Source organism: Gobius niger (assembly GCF_951799975.1).
Source record: "Gobius niger genome assembly, chromosome: 15".
Lineage (NCBI taxonomy): Eukaryota > Metazoa > Chordata > Actinopteri > Gobiiformes > Gobiidae > Gobius > Gobius niger.
In genome coordinates this window covers 20,454,019-20,481,023 of record NC_136866.1, presented here as the reverse complement: position 1 = coordinate 20,481,023, position 27,005 = coordinate 20,454,019, and the positions used below count along the sequence as shown (strand labels likewise).

At 43.5% G+C, this 27,005-nt stretch overlaps 2 protein-coding genes across 2 annotated transcripts in view; both read right to left on the bottom strand.

Annotated features, from left to right (window-relative positions):
- Nucleotides 1-27,005, bottom strand: part of LOC306975203 (beta/gamma crystallin domain-containing protein 1-like) — a 282,258-nt gene that overhangs the window by 80,425 nt on the left and 174,828 nt on the right. The window lies entirely within an intron of this gene.
- On the bottom strand, nucleotides 376-27,005 carry LOC306975063 (uncharacterized protein; the record flags this gene model as incomplete). Its single annotated transcript, XM_079572482.1, has 4 exons — nucleotides 376-384; nucleotides 1,182-2,496; nucleotides 9,150-10,249; nucleotides 26,970-27,005. The coding sequence occupies 4 exons, from the start codon at nucleotides 27,003-27,005 to the stop codon at nucleotides 376-378; spliced, it is 2,460 nt and encodes an 819-aa protein (XP_079428608.1).

The following is a 27,005-nucleotide window of genomic DNA, read 5'->3' as shown; positions in this document are numbered from 1 at the left end:
TGATCCTGGCTGGTGAGATTGGCCTCTTGTCCAAACTTTGCCTTTCCATGATCCAAAACCTGTCTTCCAAAAGTTTCTTTGTCTCCTGCTACATTTTCTTTGATAAGATTCACACCTTTTTCAATGACTCCTTGTGTCACTGCTACCTTCGCGTCTTGCTTGCTTTGTAATTCGGATGCTAGCAATTCCGCTTCAAGTCCAATCTTTGACTTGTTAGCATTCCTCCCCGTTGCAGGTAAATCTGAGGCTAATCTTCCTTTTTCACCCTTGACAAGGCCATCTGTCCGTCTTGTGAAAGGGACACTGTTTTGGCTGGCTATTTCCTGGTCCTTTTGAGGTAGAATAGCAGGACGTTTGTGAATGGGAGCCTTTGTTTCATCGGAACTATTAGACAGATCAGTTTCGGGTTTGCTGACAGATGAGTGGGCAATTTTCTCCTCAGTGGCGTCTTGTTTAGCCTCATCCTTTTCTAACAAACTTGAGTCCTGAATTGTCCCTTTTTCATGCGTTTCGGCTGACTTTGCTGGCGTTACAAAATCTTTTCTGCCAATGTTTTTTTGCACTTCACTTAAAGGATCAGGATCATTTTTAGCATTTGATGAATTAGCATTATTTTCGACAATAATCTCCTTTGTTTGCTTATGTAATGTGGATTTGTCTTCAGCCCGTGAGTCTGTTTTATCATTTATTTTTAGCTGTCTGCTTGTAGCAGCGACGTCTTTCTTCACGCTGGCCAAATCTATTTTCTTTTCTTTACTTGGAACACTTTTATGCGCTTCATTTGGGGTTATTTCATCTCTACGCTTTGTCGCACCCTCCAGTTTGTCAATGGCCCGTTGCTGTTTACTTGTAGTGGCTGCTTCTTTGTTTTCAGAAACAGAGAGACTTTTCTGCACTTCATTAGAGGGTCCTTCATCTTTACACTCTGCAGCGCCCTTCAATTTGTCACAAGGCCTGTGCAGTCCGCGTTCAGCAACTTTTTCTAATTCTCCACTGGGAGCTTCTTGTTTACCTTCTCTCTGCATTGCTTGTGCCTTATTTTCTTCGATTTTGTCAATAGCACATGCTGCAGCTTGTTTAACGCTGGGCAAATTTTGTTCATTTCCTGTAGTTTCTTTCGACGTTGTGCCTGCCGACATTGTATTGTCATCTTGGGCAATTTCTTTCTGTATTGACTTTACTTGTTTAACTGTGGGTACTTCACTCTCAATTTTCAAGCTAGCTTCTTTGGAGTCTTGGACTATTTTATCAGTCGTTGAAACTGCTTCTTCCTCTTGCGTGTCAGCGGATGCATTGCCCTTTTTCTTATGTAAATCACATTGGCTCTCTGAAGCCTCAACTGGATTCTTGTCATTGCTTGATCTAACTTTTTCAACGTGTTTCCCTTGGCTCTTCTTAATTCTCAGGCTACTACTATTTTCAACCTCCGGGGCACCTTCGGTTTTGCCTTCTTTGTCATCGAGGCTTTGCCGTGGACTTGAACTTGTGACCTCGTCTTGACCCTTGGAGGGACCTAGTTTTTTTCTTGTGTCCTCCCTAGGTGGCTTTACGGAGGAGCTTGAAATAGTTTTGTTTCTGTTTTTAACGTCTACAATGGCTTTTTTCTGCCTGATACTCATCATTACTTCTTCTTTAGCAGTAGATGCGTCTAGTTTAGTCTCCTTAGGACTTTCGGGAGGCATTTTTTCTGATTTAGTATTTTTAGGCAGAACTTTTGCTGTATCCTGTACATTGCCGCTATCTGACGTTGCTTGTTGAGAGACAAAATCTGTAACCTGTGTTGTAATATTCGCACTGCCCTCTTGGTCTATTGGTTTACCATCTACACTATCAAGGGGTTGTTTTGTTGACTGTTGCTCTATTTCTGTTTTGGGACTTGCCGGTTCCTTACTTCTCCTCTTCTTATTCCTAGACCCTGTTCTTGTCGGCACTTTATTAAAATCGTTTGCATCCTTAGTTTCGCTTGTATTGGTCTCCTCTTTCTTTGTTAGTTCCAGCGTTTCCACTTTCAAGTTGCCCGCACTTGCTTTTGCATCCGCCCCGATGAGTTGCGACACATGTGCTTTCGAAACAGCCTTGTCATTTGCAGTTTCCAGTTGGTCCGGTATGTCCAGAAGTTCCAGCGACTTGGTGGCAGTGACCCTGTGATGGATTCTTGAGATGGTTGGCTTGGGACCGCTCGCCGTCGCAGTCAGAGACGCGTCATTGAAGTTTTTGACGCGCTCTTTAATTGTCATACCTCTTTGGCGAGGCGGGGAAGTAGAACTGGATCTTTTCTTGTCCAAGGATTCGTCCGACCGGGACCTCTGCTCGGACAAGGCGTGCTCCGCTTTTAGCCTGCCTGTGGGTTTTCTGATCGGGGAGACGTCCGCGCTCCTAGGAGTGTCATAAAGCTGTGGACCTCCTATTTTTCTGTTTTCAAACAGGCTGATTTTGTCCACGAGCCGACCAGGAGCTGGTTTAGCTTTGTCTTCTGGTTTCTTGGCCTCTTTTGTTCTGCAAAAGAAGGATACACTTTGTTATTTTGAAGTAATAGCACCAAATGATTCCTAAAAATAAATTACACCTACAATCTGTTATTTTCTTCAGTGAAATAAATATCACTGTCTCCACGGGGTCTTATTTTGAACTGAAGAGCTTATAAGCATTTTTATAAATTGTGAACCAGCAGGCTAGAAATGACATTGATAAATTAGAATTACTGAAAATAAGAATATTAATCTGAGTAATGCTAGCTTGCCAAATAAATCTATCAATGAATAAAATGTTTTATTCTTATTTCAGGTCAAATGAGATTTATTCATCTAACTTCATGTGAAATTAATTAATTAATTACTTATTTCAAGTGCCATACTTCAAATAAGATACTTCATTATAAAATTACTATAAAAAGAACTTCTAAAACAAGTAACTGAGTACTCCACGCCTCTGCTCATGCACTTGAGGAATTGGGATGTTAGCAATGTGTAAGGAAATGCAAGAATGGATCACCAGTAACAGTTCAAAATTCACTATTGCAAACAAATTATATTTCATAGAGAGCATTTAATTATTAATGTAATTTGAACACATGTAGCCCTGACCCACTGAAGCACACTCAGGGACTGCAGCTTCCGACACGTTTTCATGCATATTCTTGTTCCATTTGATTAGTTTAGCTAATAGTTTAGCTAATTAGTTTTAACACATGGACCAACTGAGTGCAAGTGTACTGTCTTGTAATTTTTCAAATAATAAATGCATTAAAAAAAAAGGAGCATTATGCAGCACTACAACGTGTAGCAATATCTCTACTCAGGATGAAAATGAAAGACAACTGATCGACAGTGGCATTTTTATGTACTTGTAATCATTGCTCAAGAAGATAACAGTTAAAACACAGCCCCAGAGACGCACGTTTATCTGATATAACCAGCAAATGTGGACCAGACGTAGCAGCTCTGTCTGTCGAGCTACAGCAGGATTTACTAAAGATCTGCTTCACTCCTCAGACTAAATGAACACATCAAAGAAGAAACAGAAAACCTTTCTCTGTGATTTTACAGTTTGTCATGTCAACAGGATCTCAGTCTGAGTCAGTGTTTAAGCTGCTCAAGACATTACAATGCTACCGGTTAGACATTAGAATGCTACCATTGACAGTGGATTCAATCAACTGCCAATGGCTTCAACACGATAAACACATATGTGGCTCATATCTATGAACACTGAGGAAATACTACAGTAACAGCTCAGCTCTGACCTCTGTCACATATTGTATCCGAGGCTAGATGTTTGGAGTGTGGTTCAGGCCTTTCTCTTGGAGAGGTCAGAGCTGAGCTGTTGAAGCTAAATGCTAACCGGTAGCATGCTAACGTCTTGAGCAGCTTAAACACTGACTCACTGGTTTCTTCACATAAATGTGCGCTCTCTGGGGTTGCGTTTTTACTGATATCTTCTTGAGCAAGGAGTACGAGTAAATGCCACTGTCAATATTGTTACATGTTGTAGTGCTGCATAATGCTGCTTCAATATTCAAATTGGCCGCCATAACAACAAAGGTCACGTGACTGAAAGGCAAGAGACAATTTGATGTATTTTGTTCTGACGTGGACACGGCTTCGGCCTTCAAGTCTGGTTTAGAGGAGTAGGTGGAGCAGTGCACTTTGTAATATGAGTCACTGTGTGTTGTCATACTCCACCTTACAATAACATGTCCACAATAATGGCCGCTATAAGTACATACTGCAGTATTAACAATGAAGCGATTCCATCATACAAATGTAAGCACTCCCACATTCAAACGCAAGTCTCTGCTTTACCCAACAATTGCGGTACACTTACCACAATAAGATACACTTTCCACAGGAGCAAAACTCATATTATTCTTATTTCTACACTTATTATACATGGAGGTGTAAACTATGTTTGTCTTCTACATATTCCCCAAATCTAAATCTTGTTTTACCATCTTATGGCTGTTAGATCAGCCTTTTGTTATGACGTTTGAGCCCAGAATCGTGGATGTCCATATTCACAACATAGACTTACTTAACTTGAATAACCTGAAATCAGATGTGGATTTGTGACTAATATCAAAATGAGTTATGTGCATTGTGAGAACTAAATTGCGATTCCTTTATAAAATTGTTTTTATAGTCTTAAAGGAATAGGCATGTATGTTCTTACCTTAGCTCATAGACGAGTTCTTTAGTATCTGTCTGGTCTTCACCCGTGCCGTCAATCACGTAAACACAGCGCAGACGGCGTTAGCATCATACTCCTGGTATTATTACGCCTTACAATATAGTTCCCCCTTTAATCTGTTTAGAAAATCCACATTGTTTAATTTTGTGTAATTATACTTTGTAGTGTAACACTTCACATAACCATATTTAAATAGGGGAAACGTGGAAGAGCTTGGTAGCTTCTATCTTTAAAGTTTTGGAGCTATAGTGGAGAGGAGGAGAGGCTAAATGCTAACGCCGTCTGCGCTGTGTTTACGTGACTGAAGGCACAGGGGAAGACCAGACAGGTCCTAAAGAACTCGTCTATAAGCTAAGGTAAGAACATATCTCAGTATGTGAAAACGGTGGCCTATTCCTTTAACTATTGAATACAAAATTGCCTGCAATTTCTTTGTGTATCAAATGAAGTGGAAGCAAGACTTAATAAAGCAAAGTGTCTTGTAGCTGTTAGATACATCACATGTGGTTGTGGATAATACCGACGACTGTCAGGTTAGGGCCTGGAGTTGTGAGCAGTGTTAATTTTGTCAGCTGAAATTATGTCGTCATAATTATAGAGGGATGCACAAATACCACTTTTTTTTTAAAACCAATACCGATACGAGTACAAGGCATTTTCTTCAAACAGACTTTTTGAAGTGCATAGATTATTGTGTTGTATTGTGCTTTATAAAGATGTTAAATGGAGATGGTAAAGTCCACAGTTACATCTAAGACAGAACAGCCCATGTCCAAAAGTTGCTCAATGCCAGTGTTGTACTATTTTTATAATAGTATTTAGACGGTTACTTATTTCTATTACTATAAGATAAGATTAGCCTCTTTTCGCAGTAGCTGGGATAAAATATTGGATCGGACATTTTAAGATAAACATATCACTTATCATAATTACTTATTGAAACTAGATACGTATCGGCTCGGTCCCTGAGTATCGTGATACATATCGGATCGTTACAAAAGTGGATCGTCCCAGCCCTACTGCTTACTACATCTCCCTGTGGATTTTCCTGTGTGTTTGCCTATAGCAACTTAGCAGCAGCTAACTTTAACAACATTTAGCACTGGTTTAATCCAGTACAGACTCTGATTTAGGGAGTGCAGTCTGTAATAAAGGCAGCTTGTATCGGGACAACATTAATGAGTACGAGTATGAGTACTACAAGCATGTGGTATTGGCAGCGGTTAGCACTTGTGCTTCACAGCAAGAAGGTCACAGGCTCGAGTCCCACATGACCTGGTCCTGACTGTGGAGTTGGCATGTTCTCCTCGTGTCTGCGTAGGTTTCCTCCAGGTACTCTGGTTTCCCCTACCACTACAAACATGTACAATAGACCAGGACAAATGAGACTGTGTTTGTGAGTGTGAATGTGGGACAACGGATGCAAATTAGTCCCAGGCTACAATCCGGCATATCGTGTTCACTTGCATGTGCAACATGTATGTTCATTATGCCAAATAAACAAATAAATAAGGGGATACAATTAAGGTTAAAGCCAGGAAAAGGGTTTGGGTTGGGTTTATTTACCGTTATTTAAAGAGGGGGCATTATGCTTTTTTCAATCACATAGCACCAGTCTATAGCACACGATGACGCAACCTTCTGTTGGTCTGTAAATGCAGTAAATTAAAATAACTGCCTTGTATAAAATTGCTCTTTCAAAATGGCTGTAGTGAACGTCTTGAAATAGGCCTCTGTCTCTTTAAGACGCTCCCTGACCCTTTCAGACACGCCCCCTCCACACACTGTCTGTGGCATCACAACACTCCACAGTATTGAAACTACGATGGGTGCATTTTAATTTTTATTGTTGGAAAGGAGCTACTGTTTATCACTTTATGAACAATGGCCACACAGTATATGATTTGGAGACAAACCTTCCACACTGGACGCTTGGAAGGGGCTCTTGCCTGAAAAATAACTGCTGTTTGGAGGCTATCTCTTTGCAACTGCCATGCCCTATGGATCTCTAACTATACCCCCATGGACGACACCAGGATCTGCAGGAGCCCATACGATTCAAAGACGGACATTATCTGTGCAGGTGGACAATGGTTTTTCGAGGTTACCCGTTAGCTTGTTATAATCGAATACAGCTCATTGTTGATGAAAAGTCTGCAATAAACCACAAATGTGTAAAGCCAGGCTCATTGTGTGATCATCGTAAAGGCTGCTTCGAGTAGTTGCCTGCTTTATTGACGTTATTTGTGCATAATATGCTGCTTGTTTTCAAGGAATGTTGTGAAGGTGAAGGTTGTAAGCTTGACGCGGCTAATGGTGCCTTAGCTCCGGGAGAAAACCACTCGGCTACAACTCACTGTAGATGAAATGTGAGCAATAAACTACGAAATCAACAAGCCAGGCTCCGTGTGTGATCATCATAAAGGCTGCTTCAAGTAGTTGCATGTTTTACTGACGAGATAAGTGCATAATAGGCTGCTTGTTTTCAATTAAACGTAGCGGCTAACTGCTAATACTTGTTATCTTCGAGAGAAACCACTCAGCTACGACCCATTGTAGATGAAATGTGAGCAATAAACTTCCAAATCAACAAGCCAGGCTCCGTGTGTGATCATTGTTAAACGGTTCTTTATGTGTGTGGTGGTTTTATTGACTTTATTCGTGCATATTTCTCGTTTTCACATGATGACTTAGCATTAGTTTTCTCTGGAGGCTCTGTGCATCATCAAGGCCCTAAGACATTCCCAGCGCAGAACCAGCCTCTGAAATAAGTGTTCTTGTCACCGGTTTTAATCCTGGGTGTTTCGGTAACAGAAACACTGATGTATGTCTTTGTAAAAGTGTAGCTCCGGTTCAAAATACATGAAGCTAATCCTCCATGATGACTCTGTTTACATCTTAGGGCTGGACACTGCGGGGAGGGGGTTCTGCTTAGGAGCAGTGGTTGGTTACTCGGCTGGTGACGAAAGGTCAGAGGCGTCTCCAGGAGGTGGAGGCGTTCCGAGGAGGACTCAGGCAAACCTATCCCTAAAATGGCTGCCATCAGAGTTTTTACAGATTACTCAAAAATACGTGAATGTGCCAAGACAACACTTCAGGCATGTTTTTAATGAGGGAATGACATAATAACATGATGTAAAGCTTGAAAAAGTCGATTTTGCATAATACCCCCCCTTTAATAACTTTACAGTGTAACATCAAATTTGTGAAACAACTAATCATTGCTTTATCTTTCAATTCAAAAACATGTCGATCTGTTCAACAGCAGAGGCATTAGTGCATTTTGACTCACGCAGCACTCTCTCGTTCACAAGTCAGATTGGGGCCCTGAAACTTTAATTCTGCCGCCTCGTATTGCAATGACAATGTAGTAATATGTTATGCAGCCTTACAGTAAGAATGTTGTTATAATTGCAGAGTTTTCAGCAATTTTCCAAGTTACAACTACTTAATTGACTTGAGCTGATTAGCTTGATTTGAATCTCAATACATATACAGTTTAGACAGCACTTTGGAAAAGCGCTTACATGACTGGAGAGCAAGCATCCTTTTTATGTAACATTATTTTTGAGGTATCTAAGGCCGGTTTTGACATTTGTTTTCTTATTTCAAGCTGTCTAAAACTGACACTTTGTTTTGCTACCGCAGTGTTATAATAATGTCATGGAAAACACACCTGGAGTTGTGTGTTTTGCAGCATTCATACATGTTTGCTACTTGCGTAACACCGCATATTCAACACTCCTTTCATTCCTTAGGATTCCATCAAACAAAGGAATGAGAGGAAATGTCAATATTCAACAGTGAATCAGGAAACTTTGGAGCAAAAAAACGTTTCTGTATTTACGACAAACGTATGCAGTCAATGTTCTCTCAGACATGTAGATTTGGTGGAATCCAATGTAACGCCCCCCCTTCCAGCAGAAAATTCATGTAATATTTTAGATCCGATCAATAACATATAGTCAGCAGGTTTCAACAAGTTGAAATTCAAGTGAAATGAAATCATCCTTTTGCAGCATGAGCCTGATTTGTTATCAGCTCCATGTACTTGAGCAACACTTGAATCCTTTTAGGACACAGTAACTTTTACTTCTACTAAAGTATACAAAAACTACCTGTTGGCATTTGAAAATGGGTTAAGTTTGTAATTTATTGTCCCTTTATCTCAAAAAACAAAATATATTGTATCTATTTTAACAGTGTATTAATAAAAAGAAAATAATAATGACCAAACTAGCTTGTTTCTATGCTTTATGTGGATTATGCCTGTGTAAACCATAAATGAGACCTTTAACCTCCAACAGTCAGTAGTATTTTTTTTTTAACACTTTTGCTTTAGTAATTAGGTCACTGCTTTCTCTTACTTCTAATGGAGTGAAATGATTTTAAAGCAACAGAACTCTTTCTTGAGTATATTTAGTTTTGTCTACCCACCATCAAATCCCCTGTCCTTCACTTACCTGAGCTCAGCTGTAGTTTCCTCCCCGCCCGGCTCCTCTCTCGTCACCATCAACCTAAAGTCTGTTTTGCTCCGTGCACTCGGCCCGGCCTCGGCCCGGCCCGGCAGCGGCACGTTTTTGGAGAACAGCTTGATTTCGCTCTTGGACACCTTCATGCTCCGGCGCTTGGACTCGGGCGTCTCGGTTTTGCGCTCCACTCGGTAAAAGCTGTCATCTGCCTCCATGCTCGCCGCCTCAGCCGCCTGTACTGCCGCCTCGCCGCATGCCGATGAGCTGTTGTCTTGGCCTGAATTCAAATCCCCAGGACCGGAAGAGCGGCTTTGCTGCTGCTCGGGTAAGGCAGGTGACAGATCAGGGGCGGGGGTAGTTTTGGGGGCGGGGCTGGCTGCTGCTGTGGACTTGGGACTATTGGCTTTGCCCTTATCTGTCGGCTCTTTGTTTGCTTGCGTCACGTTGCCGCTGTCCGCGGGATCCCCCTGTGAATCCCTCCTGTACCTCCTCCTTGCATTCCTGCGGCCCATCTCGTCTCCTCTGTCCAAATTGTCTCCTTTGTGAGGATTCAAATTGACCCCTACGAGCGCGCTGGAGTATTTCTGCCCCTTCTCTGAGTCCAAGCTGACAGAGGACCTGGATTTGGGGCGCACTTGTAAACTTTTGGAATACTTGCAAACCACTTCTTGTCCCGCGCTCCCTGACACGCTGGTCTCCTCGAGGTAGACGTGCAGCTTCTTGCCTGTCTGCACTTGCCTCTCACCAGACTTCCCTGATATTTCCCGGGTAAAGTACGTCAAGCGACCAGCATTTTGGTCTGCGGCTGATTTCCCACTGTGAAAGGAACTGCTGGCTTCTTCCCACTCCTCCTCAGCGGTCTCCTCCCCGCTGGGCAGGCTGTCCGGCTGGGACACGGGGTAGAAGACGTCCTCGGTCAAAGCGTCTTGCTGCTCGTCCTCCGGGCTGGTCGGAGAGAAGGCATTTTCTGTGGAGCTTATGGGACTCCTCGCCCACAGCCAGCTCCCGATGCGGCCCAGGACGCTGCTGCTGTTGGGCTGCTCCTCCGGGCTGTCCGACTGGAGCGAGAAGAGAGGACAAGTTAACGGACACTGTGAAACTGCTCGTTCTTTTAATTTTTTTTACAATTTTACTCTATTTCTAAAATAAAAATATCATTTTATCCTTTGAATAGTGTATACATCCTAACACATGCACACCAAGACAATAAACTATTATGTCAAAAAATCTAAGAAATCTGATTCATAATAAAAATGTGAACATTTCTCAGTCAAAGGCTGAGAAATGTTCCAAAAATGTCGGCCTCTCCAGGCTCTGTCCTTTCGTTCATGCCTTCCGGACGTTGTTTTTATTTACCTGCTCAGAAAACGAATCATTTCTCCAACTCTTTTGTCCCTCTCCCTCTGAACTGTTCTGAAGTGAATGTGTTTATTACGTAACACTGAATGTGCTCTGTTTTTATTGGTATGGACTATTGTTTGACTATTGTATCTTGTCTGAATTGTTGGCAGTGTCGCACCATAACTGTTTGTGAAATGTTCGGACGTTTGCAAATTAATTGCCCTTTGGGATTAATAAAGTTTTCTGAATCTGAAACAGAAAAGTGACACTGGTGTTTTTTTATCAATACGAGGAATAAGTTTCCCACAACCACTGTGGGACCAAATCAAATGGCTTTAAGAGTATAGAGTATTTATTCAGCACGTTGCAAAATGCAGTTTTCTGAAGTTGTGATCAGAAATGTCCGAAATCAGAAATCAAGATTAAATTACCAATTAACATTAGCGTTAGAAATGACCAAATGAGAGCAAACAGCACAAACCAAAAGCCTTTTTATGCCTGTTTTTGTTGGAACCTATGCAGAAAACACATTCAGTGGTTAGATAAAGCAACTGGATGTGCTTTCTGAATATTGATTTCAAACATAATTCTTCAAGGCCCTGCACATGGCTTCAGCCAAAAATGTTCCTAACTGTGCTCACACCTTCCTGACATCCCGACTCTTCACACGGATGACTTTATTAAAACGTTTCACAACTTTCAGGGAGCAACAACAACTGACCTGCACTGTTTTTAGCATCAGCGCTACTTCCTGGTTCACAGTTCATCCCATTTCAACCTATACAACAAATTTAAAACGGGTTTGGAAATAGGACGAATCCAACGGAGGAATTCAGAATTGAAGTCATTTGATCAGTTTAGATGATCCGGTGTCAAAACAGTATAATGAAATATTATTGGTAGAATAAGAGAAGATAAACGTTATCATATTCATCATACCAAGTGTCAGCATTGCAGATCACATTTCTCCCATAGTGCACTGCCTTGACAATCATCCAAGGCGATCATTGTGTAATATTTATATTGCAAGAATGCAGTCTGTACAAAGCCCTAAAGGTAACCAGTGCATGTATTTTTATCACAAGCTCTAGAATTGTAATGCTGATAGGGCTTCTATGAGAATGTTTCACTGACTCTTTTCTCTTTTCTTATTCTGGTTTGGTGCATTCTGGGAAAAACAGGATACACTTGCAGAATATTGTGCACGCTTGTGGGAAAAAGAGCAGGAAATGCATTAAATAAACTAGAATAAGAACTCTTTTATCCCAGCTTCCCTTCAGGGATAATAGAGACTCTTGGAACCTTGATCCACTTCTAACTATGGCTGGGCACCATTACAGTGACCAGTGTGCAGTGTTGGAGGCAACATGTTAGATTACATACGTAGACACGCCGCACTGGTCTTTAAGCCACAGCTGTCTGAAGCACCATCAGCCCACTGGAAACACTGGACTTTTCTCTTTGTTTCAAAGGAACGGTGGCCTACAGGTACATTTACTTTTACATTTACCAAAGCGCTGCCTTCACAGTGGAGTGTGGCCGAGTTTAGGGCCGCCCTCCTCGGCCTGTCTGTGCAGTGTGAAGTTTCCCAGTGTTCGGAATTTGCTCTGAGCCAGGTCTGTGGTGAGTGAATCCCTCCAGGCTGGCTTTTGATTCATTTAGCCCATACCGCGCTTTGTCCCTCCAAAATGTTTCAGCAGTGACAGAATTAAACACATTCATTTTGCCGCTGAAGCCGTTATGGTGGAAGGGTCTCGCGCCCCCGCCCCAGTGTGCAGTAAACACCACAGACAGACAGTGATCAGCTGAGTGATTGGGCAGATGAGTGGGTACATACTGTATGTCCCAAAGGAACCATGTGAGTTCTCCATCGTCTCCACGCCAAAACTTTATGTTTGCGTCTTTCTTACGTCGGAGTTTCATTAGAAATAGCGGAATATTTTTGGACCCACTTGTATTAAATGTAGGTGGATTAGGGCTGAAACGATTAAACGACGACTAATCGATTAGTCGACAACTATTTTAGTAATCGATTAATCGTTTTCTGGTTCACACAGACTCAAATGAGCAAAAATGACATGAAAATGTAATATTTTTGATGAAAACCTACTTTGTTTTTCATAGTAAGGGTCTGCAGTGTTTTGTACATTGTACATAAATATCTATCTGTGTCTCGTCCAATCAGAAGCAGAATTAGCGCCAAGAGCCTCCAACAAACATTCACTTTAGGTTTCCTCCATCAACATGTCCTCAAGCGGCGCCACTTAAGCTTTATGTGATAATTTATGTATTTTTTAAATCAAATTTTCCTACACCATTCACAGCCAATCGATTAATCGTAAAAATATTCGATAGATTAATCGATGACAAAATAATTGTTAGTTGCAGCCCTAAGGTGGATTGTTATTGATAACGTGATGCAATTTTCAGTATGACCATAAAAATCTATAAATTAGTGTGGGAAAAAGTAGCAGCTTATAGTCTGTAAATGATGGTAGTTTTTTATGTTCTTTTACCGTACCCCAACCGAGTATGGAGTGAATGAATAAAATTACCAACATTATCAAAGTAACTATTCTCCTCATTTTGCTTTTAATCTATGCTTTACTCTCCATGTTTGTTGACAGACTCTCGACAAAGGCCAACTGGTTCAAGTCTTTTTCTTAAGGATCTACTTGTCGATGCCTCTGATGGTGGACTGCTGCTGTAGTTTGGGGTTGTCTGCGTGGTTTATCTTCTACGGCGCCTTCCACATCAGAAAACATGATCAGCAAATACGGGAACGTAAGGGAACATAACTAAAAACTAAAAAATATATATATATATATATCTGCAGCAAAAGAAATGACGCTTGATGCCTACTTGCTAAAGAAAGATACTGTCACAGCTCAATGGAATAATAACAAACAGCAGGTTAATATGTCACATGAGTACAGAACACAGTATTGTAATTAATTGATTATAAAAGGTACCAAGCCCTACTCAAATCTTTAAAGTGCATATGTCAGGTTTTAATGATTTAGAAAATATGACTTATTTAGATGGATAACATCTGTTATAAGGCACTGAAGTGACATAGGTAAGTTTGACTCATTTCCTATTGACATAACATGGTCGGCATGGCAACAGTTTAAAGTTGTTTACCTCTATTTATATCACTTCCTGTCAGTGTTCAATAAGGAAGTGAAAATATAAATATCACAAAAAATGTTTTTGCAAAAATTGTGTCTAATGTGTGACTTTCACAATAATAACGTGATTGAACTTCTTGTTAAAATAAGAATCAATATTTGGACACACTAACAAACTACATTGTTAGTTAACCATGTCGGGAAATGTTGCAGCTAAAAATAACTAATCACTTTGAGCAGGAATTCTCCCGCAGAACCAATAGCACCACGCTTTATAATTTGACGGGGAGTGTTTTAGTCCTGAATGTTAATTATTGTTTTGGCTGCAGACTATCTGCTCCCAAGAGCAACAGGCGCAGGATCTAATTAGCATCTCGGTTTACAAAGACGAGTTGAGGATGTTTTTGACACTGAAAAAGGAAACACTTATGAGGGAAAAAAACAAACTTCAACTCCAGCTTTGCTCCTGTCGTAGAGTTCGGTGTCTCCTGCCTCACAGTGAGTGAGTAACACATAGTTACTTTAGTCAGCTGGTCATTTATAAACATTCATAATATGACATATTTAGTTTCTCTCTCCTGCGGCTGTTTGTGCCAAGGACACCAGAGAAGTCTCACATATCTCAGGAATGGGTGGAACAAAGAACAAGTTTCCATCATCATTATTTTATTTTCTAGGATCTTTTTGTTCATGAATTCTTAATTTTCGAGGATTTTTGGAGCTTTTTTTATCTGGTCCTCTCATGATGCTTTTCCTTCATTTTATTAGACATGGCACAGTGTAATATAAAAGAACACGACTCAAACGTGTCATGTATTATCATGATTTTGATGACAAGTACTTTTTATCGGGTGGTTTATCTCAGGTAAAAATCACCCGGCGTTAGTGATGGTGTTATGAATTTGAGCGATTCTGTCCTAGGGTTAAACTCCATATAGTCCCTTTAAAGTGAGTTCATGTCACTTATGTTGAGGTTCATTTTTGTCAATTCCTTTAAACATGAGCCCTCAAACCCACAAAGACAGCTGACGCCTTTATCTGTGAGTCGGCTCTGTCCTGATCCTTTGATGAGGAAAAGGTTATGTTTCAAAGTAATGCGCTGCGACAAGCCAGAAGTGAAGTGAAGAGAGTTATGAGAATAAATCTGTCTAGTCTGGACACACCTAGTACGTGTGACTCACTCGGACAGAACGCAGCACGTGAGGACCAAATTAACTCTTAACTCTAGTTTTTCAGTCTTTCACCAACATGTCTGAATCTGGTTTACTTACAATGCTGATGAATCGGAAGAATGAGACTGAAAAACGTGGAATTACAGTATATACCATCAACAAGGATCTGTTTGGAGATTTCTTGATAACATGTTAATCTACTCCATGTTATCAACAATTACAGCAGCCCCAATTCTGTGCAAACTGCAACCCTAACCCTAATAACAGTAGTGTTTTATGTGTGAAGTTGTAAGTATGTATTTGCAAAAATGTGCTTTATTAAAGATGTTTCGGAGGCACTGACATTTGTGAGGAGGCTGAACTGTGAGCTAATGCGCAAGAGTTGTTGTTTTTTTGTCGTTTTCAGAAGCTGTTATTTTCCTACTAATGGAACAACATTAGTTTTGTCTTCTTTTAGTTTATTGTAAACTCAGACCTTAGTGTACAAAAACGTTGTGCATCTAATTATTACTTCATAATTATTATTTACATCAGTTTCACAAACTTTCAGGCGACTTTTCTTGCCTTCCTGTGACCGTGACCCTGTAGGTTGTAAAATGTGCTCGTGAACTTGTCCCTGGGAAGAACTGGGACGCTACAAATATGTTTGGAAAGTGATGAGTGAGTTCGGACCACGGCTAACGTGTTAATTGAGTGGCTTCCCCTTTCATTGTCTTTTCACAGGGCCTTCAGAATCAACTGCAATGAATTGTGCATCTCTATCAGTAAGGGGGTGGGCCGAGACACACATTTCACGAGACTTTGTAATAATAAATTAAGATATCAGCCTAACGAAATTATCCTTTAAGTGCCATTAGTCGTGTATCGGATGTTTATACATCCATACACACAGTAAAAGAAAAGAAAAATATACACAATATTCATCTACTCAGGGCCAAAGTCAATAACAGACTTTTTTAAATATTTATTTTAGGGTCAAACTTACAGAAAAGTATCAAAACCACATTAGTGTCACTTTAACTTCTTACCCCCCCACCTTAACCAAGCGCATTTTCTCCTGTTCGGCTTTACCCAAATCTATAAGCTTCTTGACTGGAGAGCAACAGTGTAACGCCTCATTTGAAAGCTAAGACTCCTTTTGTTTTATGTTGCATTATAGTTGTTTTTCGCTTCTTTGTAACTCTCATATCATTGCTTTTCCATCTTTAGCCACATTGTTGTTGCTGGATTGTCACTTTTCTCCGAGAAGCTTTTAGATTTGGGTAAAGCCAAACTGGAAAAAAAAGGAGCGTTCAGTTGAGGCGGGGGGGTTAGCGGTTAGCAGTCAAAGAATGTTAACCCAAAACCATGCTCCGAGTTCAAGTCAGTCATTTATCCCGTGGTGATGTTGTTATTGACGTAGGCACTCAAACACCGCACAACCGAAGACACGCAAACCAAACTCCAGTCCAGCCACAGCACCAGCCCGCCCACAGCGCCGTTAGCAGCCAAACCCATGCACACGTGGGAGTGCAAACATCCCCAACTGTCGACGAGCGGGCGGGAGGCGACAGGTTAATGCCACAGGTTATTATTCTTGATTCCAGTCCATGCCATGCACCTACTACCCCCACCCTCCCCCCTTACAGCAGCACAGCAACGACATGCAGCTCGCAGAGTCGTTAGCTTACCGTGGAAAACACCATATCATTCAGATTCTTAATGTAGGAGCCGAACATGTTTTTGGATTTTTTGTTTTGTTTTTTGTTTTAAGCGCTAAATTCCTACAAACAAAGCAACGGGAGAAAAGAAGAGGAGTCAGTCAGAGAAGCTCGAGACTACATCACAGATGACAAAAAAAGGAGATATTCAACTTTTACAAAACTTTTGCGCAAGTCAATGTTAACTGTACTCACCCACACGGAGAAAAGTACAAAAAAAAGAAAAGAAAAATGAATAAAATCCAAGTAATGGCGCGAGGTTTGTTGCTAAAAGTCCATTGGGGGAAAGTTGGAAAGAGTCGCAGAGCGCATCATCCCCGCGCGCCACATGCGAGCGCAACTTCAGCTCCACACTGTTCATACTGTACTGAGGGGGCGGGGCCGCAGCGCTCCACGCACCGGTGCCGTGGGGAGTTCAAGGGCGCTGCGTAAAGGCTGGGACATGTTTTACGCACGGGTGTATATGCGACCAGCGAGGCATGTTAGAGCGAGTTTTTGAGTCAAATTTCTACTTTTTGTGTTTTGTAAGGTCAACCTCTTAACCCCCACCTGGACCGAGCACATTTAGTCCAGTTCAGCATTACCCACAACTAAAAGCTTCTTGAAAAAAAACGTCAAAATAGAGACGAAAACATGCTGGAAAAGCAAAAATAAGGCCAAACGAACGCAACAGAAACACATTTTAACAAAATCGACAAAAACAAGAAAGAGGCGTAAAGCTGACCTATAGGCTGGACGGTGCAGTTTAGATTTGGGTAAAGCCGAACAGGAGAAAATGGGTTAAACTAACCCGAGCTGCAGCTTTTTTGAACACAGTCTGAAATTATCGGAAGTAAATGTCCAGGAATGGAAGGAATAGTGCTTATAATCATGATAATTCCAGATTATCCAAGATTCAAGACGATGCCAGACTGATATTGCTGTTTGTCCCCAGCTCTGCTCCTGTTCATTATAATTCTGCGCCCGTGTGTGTATAACATTTTGAGCATCAGATTGAGATTCTTAGAGATTCTTCTCAGCAGCCTTTGTCTGTTCTGTCTGAGTGATGTGAAACAGATAAAGGATTCTCATTAGTTCCAGGCACCTGTTCATGTTGTTCTGTTAATGATAGAAGAGGAACGGAATATCGCAGCAGAAGAGGGCTCCACATATTATGTATGCTGACGGGAAAATCACACATCGATTTCAGAATATATGAAAAGTAAAACCAGTCATGAGCGACGGGTGCTGATATAGGTGCTTTATACCAGGGAGAAAACCTGGCCGTGTTCACCTGCCCTGTTCCTTTTGATGACTTATAATGGCTTTGTCCTTCAATATTTTGTAAAACAGACGTTTGTGGGGAAAAAACAAAGATTAAGCATATCTTCCACATCTTGAACGTCCAGGCCACATTACGGCAATATTAAAGTTGTGAAACGTGCTTATAAACTTTATTTGGAAATGTGTTAGTAAATTCTTATCACTTAAAGAGATTTTCCATATTGACCTTGTTCCAATAAGTGAAACACGACACTTTTTGATCCCTCAAATCTGAAGCTGAGCTGGGCCTGGTCAGGTCTGGATGGAGAACGTTTGGGTGAATGTAGTGAGTGAGTGGGTGGTCAGAGCGGCCGATGGCACAGACTGGTTGCCTCACTTCTGACAGTCTATCCCAATAGTAGCTTACCACCAGAGGTGAGTAGTACAGTAGTAACAGTACTTTTGCAAGTACCTTTTACTTCTACTTGAGTAAAATGTAAAATGTTTCTTACTTGACTAAAAAAATAGTAACTGTACACCCGTAAAATAGATGTACTTTGTGTTTTGTTACATAATTGTTACATAATTGTATAGTATAGTAGTAATTGAATAGTATTTTTATAGTATTTTATAGTATAGAATAGTATTGTATTTTATAGTATTTTCTTTGAAAATACGATCATTTTCACATGACATGTTTTTGTTTCTCATAATTCATGTCACCACTGAAACATGACTCTAACCTTTTCGCTCAGTTACAGTTACAGTTACAGTACACTAGTACACAACTTTTAATTGATTAAATATTTGGGCTTCTACTTTTTACTTCTACTTGAGCAACATATTTTAAAATAACGTCACTCTTACTTGAGTGAATATTTATACAGCACCACCAAAATGTTTCCCATAGTCCCATGAACGCACCAGGCAAGTGGCAGTCTCTCTCTCTCTCTCTCTCTCTCTCTCTCTCTCTCTCTCTCCGCCTCCCTCTCTCTCTCTTTCTCTCCGCCTCTCTCCACCTCTCTCTCTCTCTCTCTCTCTCTCCGCCTCCCCCTCTCTCTCTCTCTCTCTCTCTCCGCCTCCCCCTCTCTCTCTCTCTCTCTCTCCGCCTCCCCCCCTCTCTCTCTCTCTCTCTTTCTCTCCGCCTCCCCCCCTCTCTCTCTCTTTCTCTCTCTCTCTCCCCCCCTCTCTCCCTCTCTCACTCTGCTAGTCTCTCTGTCTCAGACACTTTTCCTTCGCTCAGACCTCAGACTTTTCTGTGGCTTTCTTTGGACTCGGCCCTGTCCAACTTTCAGCGGCACGTCTCACTCTTTCCAACCATTTCTCCCACCGACCGTCGCGACAACAACTTTCTCTCGCTCTCACACACAAAGCGTTTAACCCCTTCTTAGTTCTTTCTGCGGCTTGTTTTGCACGATGCTTCGCTCGGACATGTTCAAAGACGCCCAGACTAAACCGGAGATTAACTTTTTTACGCACACGGCTACCGCTTATTGCCCTTAGGTGAGGGAGTTGGTTTAAGAAAAGAACACGCATTTGCTTTAGTCAACAGTCAGGAAGGCCCACCAAATGAATTAACAGGTCATTATTGTTTGCAGCCCTGCCATACTGTGGCTAGACTGTATTGAATGCGCAAATGCGAGAAACGAAGCCACAGCCATGCAATTTAAGCGTTTCAAAGAGAGGAGTAAATAAGAAAATGGATCAGGAAATCTTTCCAGTTGCACTCTTTATAAAGTTGTCCTTACCATGATTCCGGCTCCAGCGGTGATGAGGCGCTGGGCAGCCCTTGGGGACGGACTGGGCGTGCGTAAAAAGCCCCCTAACCCTGAAGAATGGCTCCTTTGACTACAGTGAGTGCCACCGTAGACCAAGGTGCGCGCTACTCCTGTTGAATATTAACGAAATGGAAAAGGCAGCGGGCAATCCGGACAGGTTTCAGGGTCGAAGCTTTTGGAAACGTTGATGCGCGCTGCGGGAAAAGTTGTGTGTTCGTCATCACAGGTTTGGTTCAGCGCTGAGGAGCGCAGGTGGAATCTGGCCCAACGAGGTAACACGCCCGCCGGCCGTAAACACGGTGACACAGCGCGCAGCTATGGAGCCATGGAGGTTTTTTTCTTTTTTCTTTTTGCCCCCCTTTTATGTTGTACAGTCTAAAGTACACAGTCCATACAGGGAAAGTAGGACACATCTGTCAAAATGTCGAGCACTTGTGAGAAGAAGGACACACTGGAACGTTTGAATAAGCCACACAGAAGGACTGACAGTGGTGAAAGAAGGAGTCATGTTTCGTAGTTAAAACCTCTTAACAGAGCATATTTTCTTCAGTTCGGCTTTATCCAAATCTAAAAGCTTCTCAACTGGAGCTTACAGCCTATGGGCCAGTGGCCTTTTCATTTGTAATTGTATTTATTCATTTAAAGAGGATTATAGCTAAAGCTAATTTCCATCCTCTGTCCCCAGTCGGACCAGGCCTACACAGCACACACCACTCACTCAGCAAAGTCAACATATTCTGTACATACACACATGCACTCACTCACACAGACCTATACACCCTCTCAAACCCACAGCTTTCCCATACCCACACACTTCCACCCACACCCACCCGCTTTCCCATACCCACACATTTCACCCACACCCACCCGCTTTCCCACACCCACCCGCTTTCCCATACCCACACACTTCCACCCACTCCCACTCGCTTTCCCATACCCACACACTTCCACCCACACCCACCCGCTTTCCCATACCCACACACTTCCACCCACACCCACCCGCTTTCCCATACCCACACAATTCACCCACACCCACCCGCTTTCCCCACACACTTCACCCACACCCACCCGCTTTCCCCACACACTTCACCCACACCCACCCGCTTTCCCATACCCACACACTTCCACCCACTCCCACTCGCTTTCCCATACCCACACACTTCACCCACACCCACTCGCTTTCCCATACCCACACACTTCACCCACACCCACTCGCTTTCCCATACCCACACACTTCACCCACACCCACCCGCTTTCCCATACCCACACACTTCCACCCACTCCCACTCGCTTTCCCATACCCACACACTTCCACCCACTCCCACTCGCTTTCCCATACCCACACACTTCACCCACACCCACCCGCTTTCCCATACCCACACACTTCACCCACACCCACCCGCTTTCCCATACCCACACACTTCACCCACACCCACTCGCTTTCCCATACCCACACACTTCACCCACACGCACCCGCTTTCCCACACCCACACACTTCCACCCACTCCCACTCGCTTTCCCATACCCACACACTTCACCCACACCCACCCGCTTTCCCATACCCACACACTTCCACCCACTCCCACTCGCTTTCCCATACCCACACACTTCACCCACACCCACCCGCTTTCCCATACCCACACACTTCCACCCACACCCACCCGCTTTCCCATACCCACACACTTCACCCACTCCCACTCGCTTTCCCATACCCACACACTTCCACCCACTCCCACTCGCTTTCCCATACCCACACACTTCCACCCACTCCCACTCGCTTTCCCATACCCACACACTTCACCCACACCCACCCGCTTTCCCATACCCACACACTTCACCCACACCCACTCGCTTTCCCATACCCACACACTTCACCCACACCCACTCGCTTTCCCATACCCACACACTTCACCCACACCCACTCGCTTTCCCATACCCACACACTTCACCCACTCCCACTCGCTTTCCCATACCCACACACTTCACCCACTCCCACTCGCTTTCCCATACCCACACACTTCACCCACACCCACCCGCTTTCCCATACCCACACACTTCACCCACTCCCACTCGCTTTCCCATACTCACACACTTCCACCCACACCCACTCGCTTTCCCATACCCACACACTTCCACCCACTCCCACTCGCTTTCCCATACCCACACACTTCCACCCACACCCACCCGCTTTCCCATACCCACACACTTCCACCCACTCCCACTCGCTTTCCCATACCCACACACTTCACCCACACCCACTCGCTTTCCCATACCCACACACTTCACCCACACCCACTCGCTTTCCCATACCCACACACTTCACCCACACCCACCCGCTTTCCCATACCCACACACTTCCACCCACTCCCACTCGCTTTCCCATACCCACACACTTCCACCCACTCCCACTCGCTTTCCCATACCCACACACTTCACCCACACCCACCCGCTTTCCCATACCCACACACTTCACCCACACCCACCCGCTTTCCCATACCCACACACTTCACCCACACCCACTCGCTTTCCCATACCCACACACTTCACCCACTCCCACTCGCTTTCCCATACCCACACACTTCACCCACTCCCACTCGCTTTCCCATACCCACACACTTCACCCACACCCACCCGCTTTCCCATACCCACACACTTCACCCACTCCCACTCGCTTTCCCATACTCACACACTTCCACCCACTCCCACTCGCTTTCCCATACCCACACACTTCCACCCACTCCCACTCGCTTTCCCATACCCACACACTTCCACCCACACCCACCCGCTTTCCCATACCCACACACTTCCACCCACTCCCACTCGCTTTCCCATACCCACACACTTCACCCACACCCACTCGCTTTCCCATACCCACACACTTCACCCACACCCACTCGCTTTCCCATACCCACACACTTCCACCCACACCCACCCGCTTTCCCATACCCACACACTTCCACCCACTCCCACTCGCTTTCCCATACCCACACACTTCCACCCACTCCCACTCGCTTTCCCATACCCACACACTTCACCCACACGCACCCGCTTTCCCATACCCACACACTTCACCCACACGCACCCGCTTTCCCACACCCACACACTTCCACCCACTCCCACTCGCTTTCCCATACCCACACACTTCCACCCACTCCCACTCGCTTTCCCATACCCACACACTTCCACCCACTCCCACTCGCTTTCCCATACCCACACACTTCACCCACACCCACCCGCTTTCCCATACCCACACACTTCACCCACACCCACCCGCTTTCCCATACCCACACACTTCACCCACACCCACCCGCTTTCCCATACCCACACACTTCACCCACTCCCACTCGCTTTCCCATACCCACACACTTCACCCACTCCCACTCGCTTTCCCATACCCACACACTTCACCCACTCCCACTCGCTTTCCCATACCCACACACTTCCACCCACACCCACTCGCTTTCCCATACTCACACACTTCCACCCACTCCCACTCGCTTTCCCATACCCACACACTTCCACCCACTCCCACTCGCTTTCCCATACCCACACACTTCCACCCACACCCACCCGCTTTCCCATACCCACACACTTCCACCCACTCCCACTCGCTTTCCCATACCCACACACTTCCACCCACTCCCACTCGCTTTCCCATACCCACACACTTCCACCCACACCCAGAAATTCACTCATTGCCGCAGCACTTACCAGCAGTAAGAGGAAAAAACTGTGCAGCTAATGTGCAATCAAAGACAAATGAAAATAGAATAAAGATATGTGTACAAGGAAAAAAAACACTAAGAGTAAAGCTCAATAATATAGCCTATATATATATGACTATATTGCCTTGCCTATATATAAATATCTAACAGAGCAACAGCGAAACTGACTGTACTGAATATTTACAACTGCAGTAAAAGCATTAGACTGACACTGTATTCAAGTAAAAGAAAATAAAAGCATCCACTTTAGAACGTACTTTAAGTAAATAGTAAAAGTATTTCACACAGGGTTTTTTCAGGCCCAGGCTCTGATTATTTTTATTTCTCCAGTTTTAAAAGGTAGTGTAGTTGAAAGTAAGTCATAAAATGAAGTGAAAGCAAAAAAGTACTTGTTTCATAATAGAGGTAAGTACAGCAAAGTGTGAGATTGTGAGATTTTTACTCGTACTAGTTCTTTTAACTCCACCTTTTCAGCTCCGCGCTGCTTTATTTAGGCTTTTTCCAATGTTCTGGTCCAGGTCTCAACTCATGACCTGCAAATGAACTGCTTCATCTTCATACAATAATGTGTGTAATTATTGCATTAGTCCATACATTAGTGCTAGATTTGTTTCCCTGTTTGGGAAAGCGCATTCCCCCACATTTCACTCTTTCAGGCTATTTTGGAGGATCTGGCAAAGATTTGAGAGGATTTAATGGTGCTTAATGAGAGTGTCCCGGTGACTGTTTTGATCAGTCCAAAAGTGTGGAAACTGAAACTCATGACATAGATATACGCCATAGATACAGTATACGGGCAACTGTAACTCCAACCACCACCAACCACTCACTCACTACATTCTCCAGGCTTCGGTCTCCCATCCAAGTACCGACCAGGCCCAGGCTTAACTTCCAAGGTCTGACGGGATTGGGCAGAGCAAAGGCGGTATGGACACTATATATGGTAAATGGTCTCTTTATATAGTGCTGTTCTCCCTTCATCAGGCCCAAAGCGATTTACAGAAAGGAACCAGTCACCCATTCACTCTCTCAATCATACACCAGTGTGCGCGGACACTGATGTGTGAACAGTGGGTGAAGTGTCTTGCCCAAGGACACAACAACAGTGAGCATTTGCGGGATTTGAACTGCTGACCCTTTGGTCACAACTCGAGCCACTCGACCATCCCCACTGTCGGCGACAGGGAAGGATGTCACAAAACGTGTAATGAGGGCAAAAAGATTGGCTTATTTTGCCGCCCCGAGCAACTAATGTCAACTGTCAAGAGAAGTCATAAAAATACTTGTTAGCCCCACCACAACTAAACAAAAAGATATGAGTCTGAGCATAGGAATGATCTGTGCAGTATTTCTCCAGTGGTCCCAGAGTCAGGACTAAACACAGGGCTTTTCTGTGGAGTTTGCATGTTCAAATCCAGGCTGATGCAGGTGGTTAGCTGTGAATATGACACCGACAGGATTTTATCTCCACTTTTCAATTTATATCTAATTATTTAATGATTGTATTTGAATTTTCTACCACCTTGTATTATAATAACGGGGGAGAAGGGCGTGTTAGTGACTATTTTTGGTGCAATACCTAGCCTGGTGAGACCAGAAGACCAGCCCACCTGTTATTTTTTTATACAGAGGGGAGTCAGTCTGCCCCTGTTGGCGGCATCAGAAAAATCGAAACGAGCCCCTGCAATAAGATTTGTTTATTTGTGTCATGTGTTGTTCACGAGCAGCGTCACTCGCAGGACGCGGAAGTCCCTCAATACCAATCTACGAACGGCGCACGAGGGTGAGAAAGAGCGTGTCTCCAATCGGTGGTTAAAGACCAAAAACACATCGACAGTAGGTGAGTTTTGTGATTCATAATCCTGCGCGAATATTAACCTAAAACCACTAATAACACTGCACCTTCGCTGATTGGTTTACTCCACTTCCGGTCTGCTTGCGTATACCGCTGCCGGAAACTCACTCGCTGCTACAGCGGTGAGTGTGGATCCCAGGCTTTGCAACACCAGCGCGATATCCCAAGTCAAGATTGATACAAAATGGATTGCGATGTGCAGTCGAGGAATATATTAAAAATATGCATCAAAGAGGACACTTCAGTATTGCAGCTGAAGCTCTAGTGTGCTTTAGGAGTCATAGTCATGCCTTTGGTAAGTTGATCTGTTGTATTGATCAAATACATATGTCCAGTCTGGGCTCTGCCCCTGCTGAGCAGCTGCAATGGCTTTGTCTCCCCCGTGGCTGTCGCTCAGCACGGTAACATAAAACTGTTGTTCTCCAGCATCGACATAATAGATATAAATCGCAATGTCCCGTGTGCTATCAATAACAATACTCCTATCAAGGCTCTGCTCAGAGCAACTAAACACTCTGTGTCACTTAGAAAGTAAACATGCAGCTTGTTTGTGACGATGCCCAGCAACTACAGCTCATGAAACTCTTGGCAAACTAGAAGACACTTATAAACGTGTATTAGCTTTGCTCTAGTTACAAGAATCAGTCCTGGGTCATTAGTTTCTATGGGAGGAGGTCCAGGGGATCTCTAGAAGCAACACTTGCTATGAGGTGTGCTGTCAACGACATTTAGTGTCTTATCGATTGTGGAAACATTCTATATTTCACATTGCACTTCATCAGCAGAGAAAAATAGTCTCTTTTTATTTTCTGTGCAACAGCCTGAAACGTGTAACAGACAGTTTGTTGTGCAGTTTTAGTATCGCTCCTCGTCCTCCCTGTTCCCCAGTCTGTGATCCCTCATGACTTTTTAATGCAACCGAAACCGAGACGGCTCCATCTGAGCCCACATCAAATATTCACTCAGTCTGCCTCAGCACAGCAGGGCGGATCGCTTCACACAACTTTATCTGCAACAGCCTTATCAACATGCTTTTACACAGTCTTTTGAAGCTTTTAACCATTGACAAAGCACTGACTGATCAAGCTCATTTCTCAAAAGCATTGAGCAGTTTTCGGTCCCGTCGTGCGCTGGGACCTCCTTTCCCTGGAGTTTTTGGTTTTGGATTGGACCACATTTCGCGAGTCTTGCAGAACATTGTGGTCGCGCCGTAGACGGGGTTTAGCTCACCTTTATCTGAGGACAACAGTGGTGCAGATCGAGCACACTGTCAGTGTGTCCTTGGGCAAGCCACTTCACCCACCTTGCCTCCGGTGTCTGACACTGATATGAATGCGAGCGTGATAAAAAGTAGGGCTTTTTTTAATGCAGCTTACTTTACTTTTAGGGACATACTGGGAAGAATTAGGATTGGCGGGGTGCTAACAGTGAGCGACCTCTGGGCGGGCCAATTTATTAAAAAGCTAATTCATGAAACCCATTTATTTTTGTTGTCTTTTCTATTCTGTGGATTTACTTTCTCACACTCTGTATCTTTCTCTTCAAATTATCGTTTTTTTTTTTTTTTTGTTCCCTTCTGTGCAGAGCTAGTGGTTGACGGGGCGTGGCTGGCACCTGCAGCAATGACTTGATTAGGAACCAGTCTACAAACACTCTTCTAATCTCATTCGTAAATGTATCCATAGTATTACAAACTGGGGAACTACTGTTCACTAAAGCTACGGCCCAGGCAGAAGCCTTACCAGAGAGTAAACTCATAATAAAGGCAACCTTAGCTTTATCAATGGAGTAAGTTAGCGGCTGTTGGTTAGAGACTAGTATACACTGGTGTAGAAACTGTCCACATAACTTTATTTCACCTGAATACCTGGCTGGAGTGGGAATGGTTCTCGAGGCAGGGCAT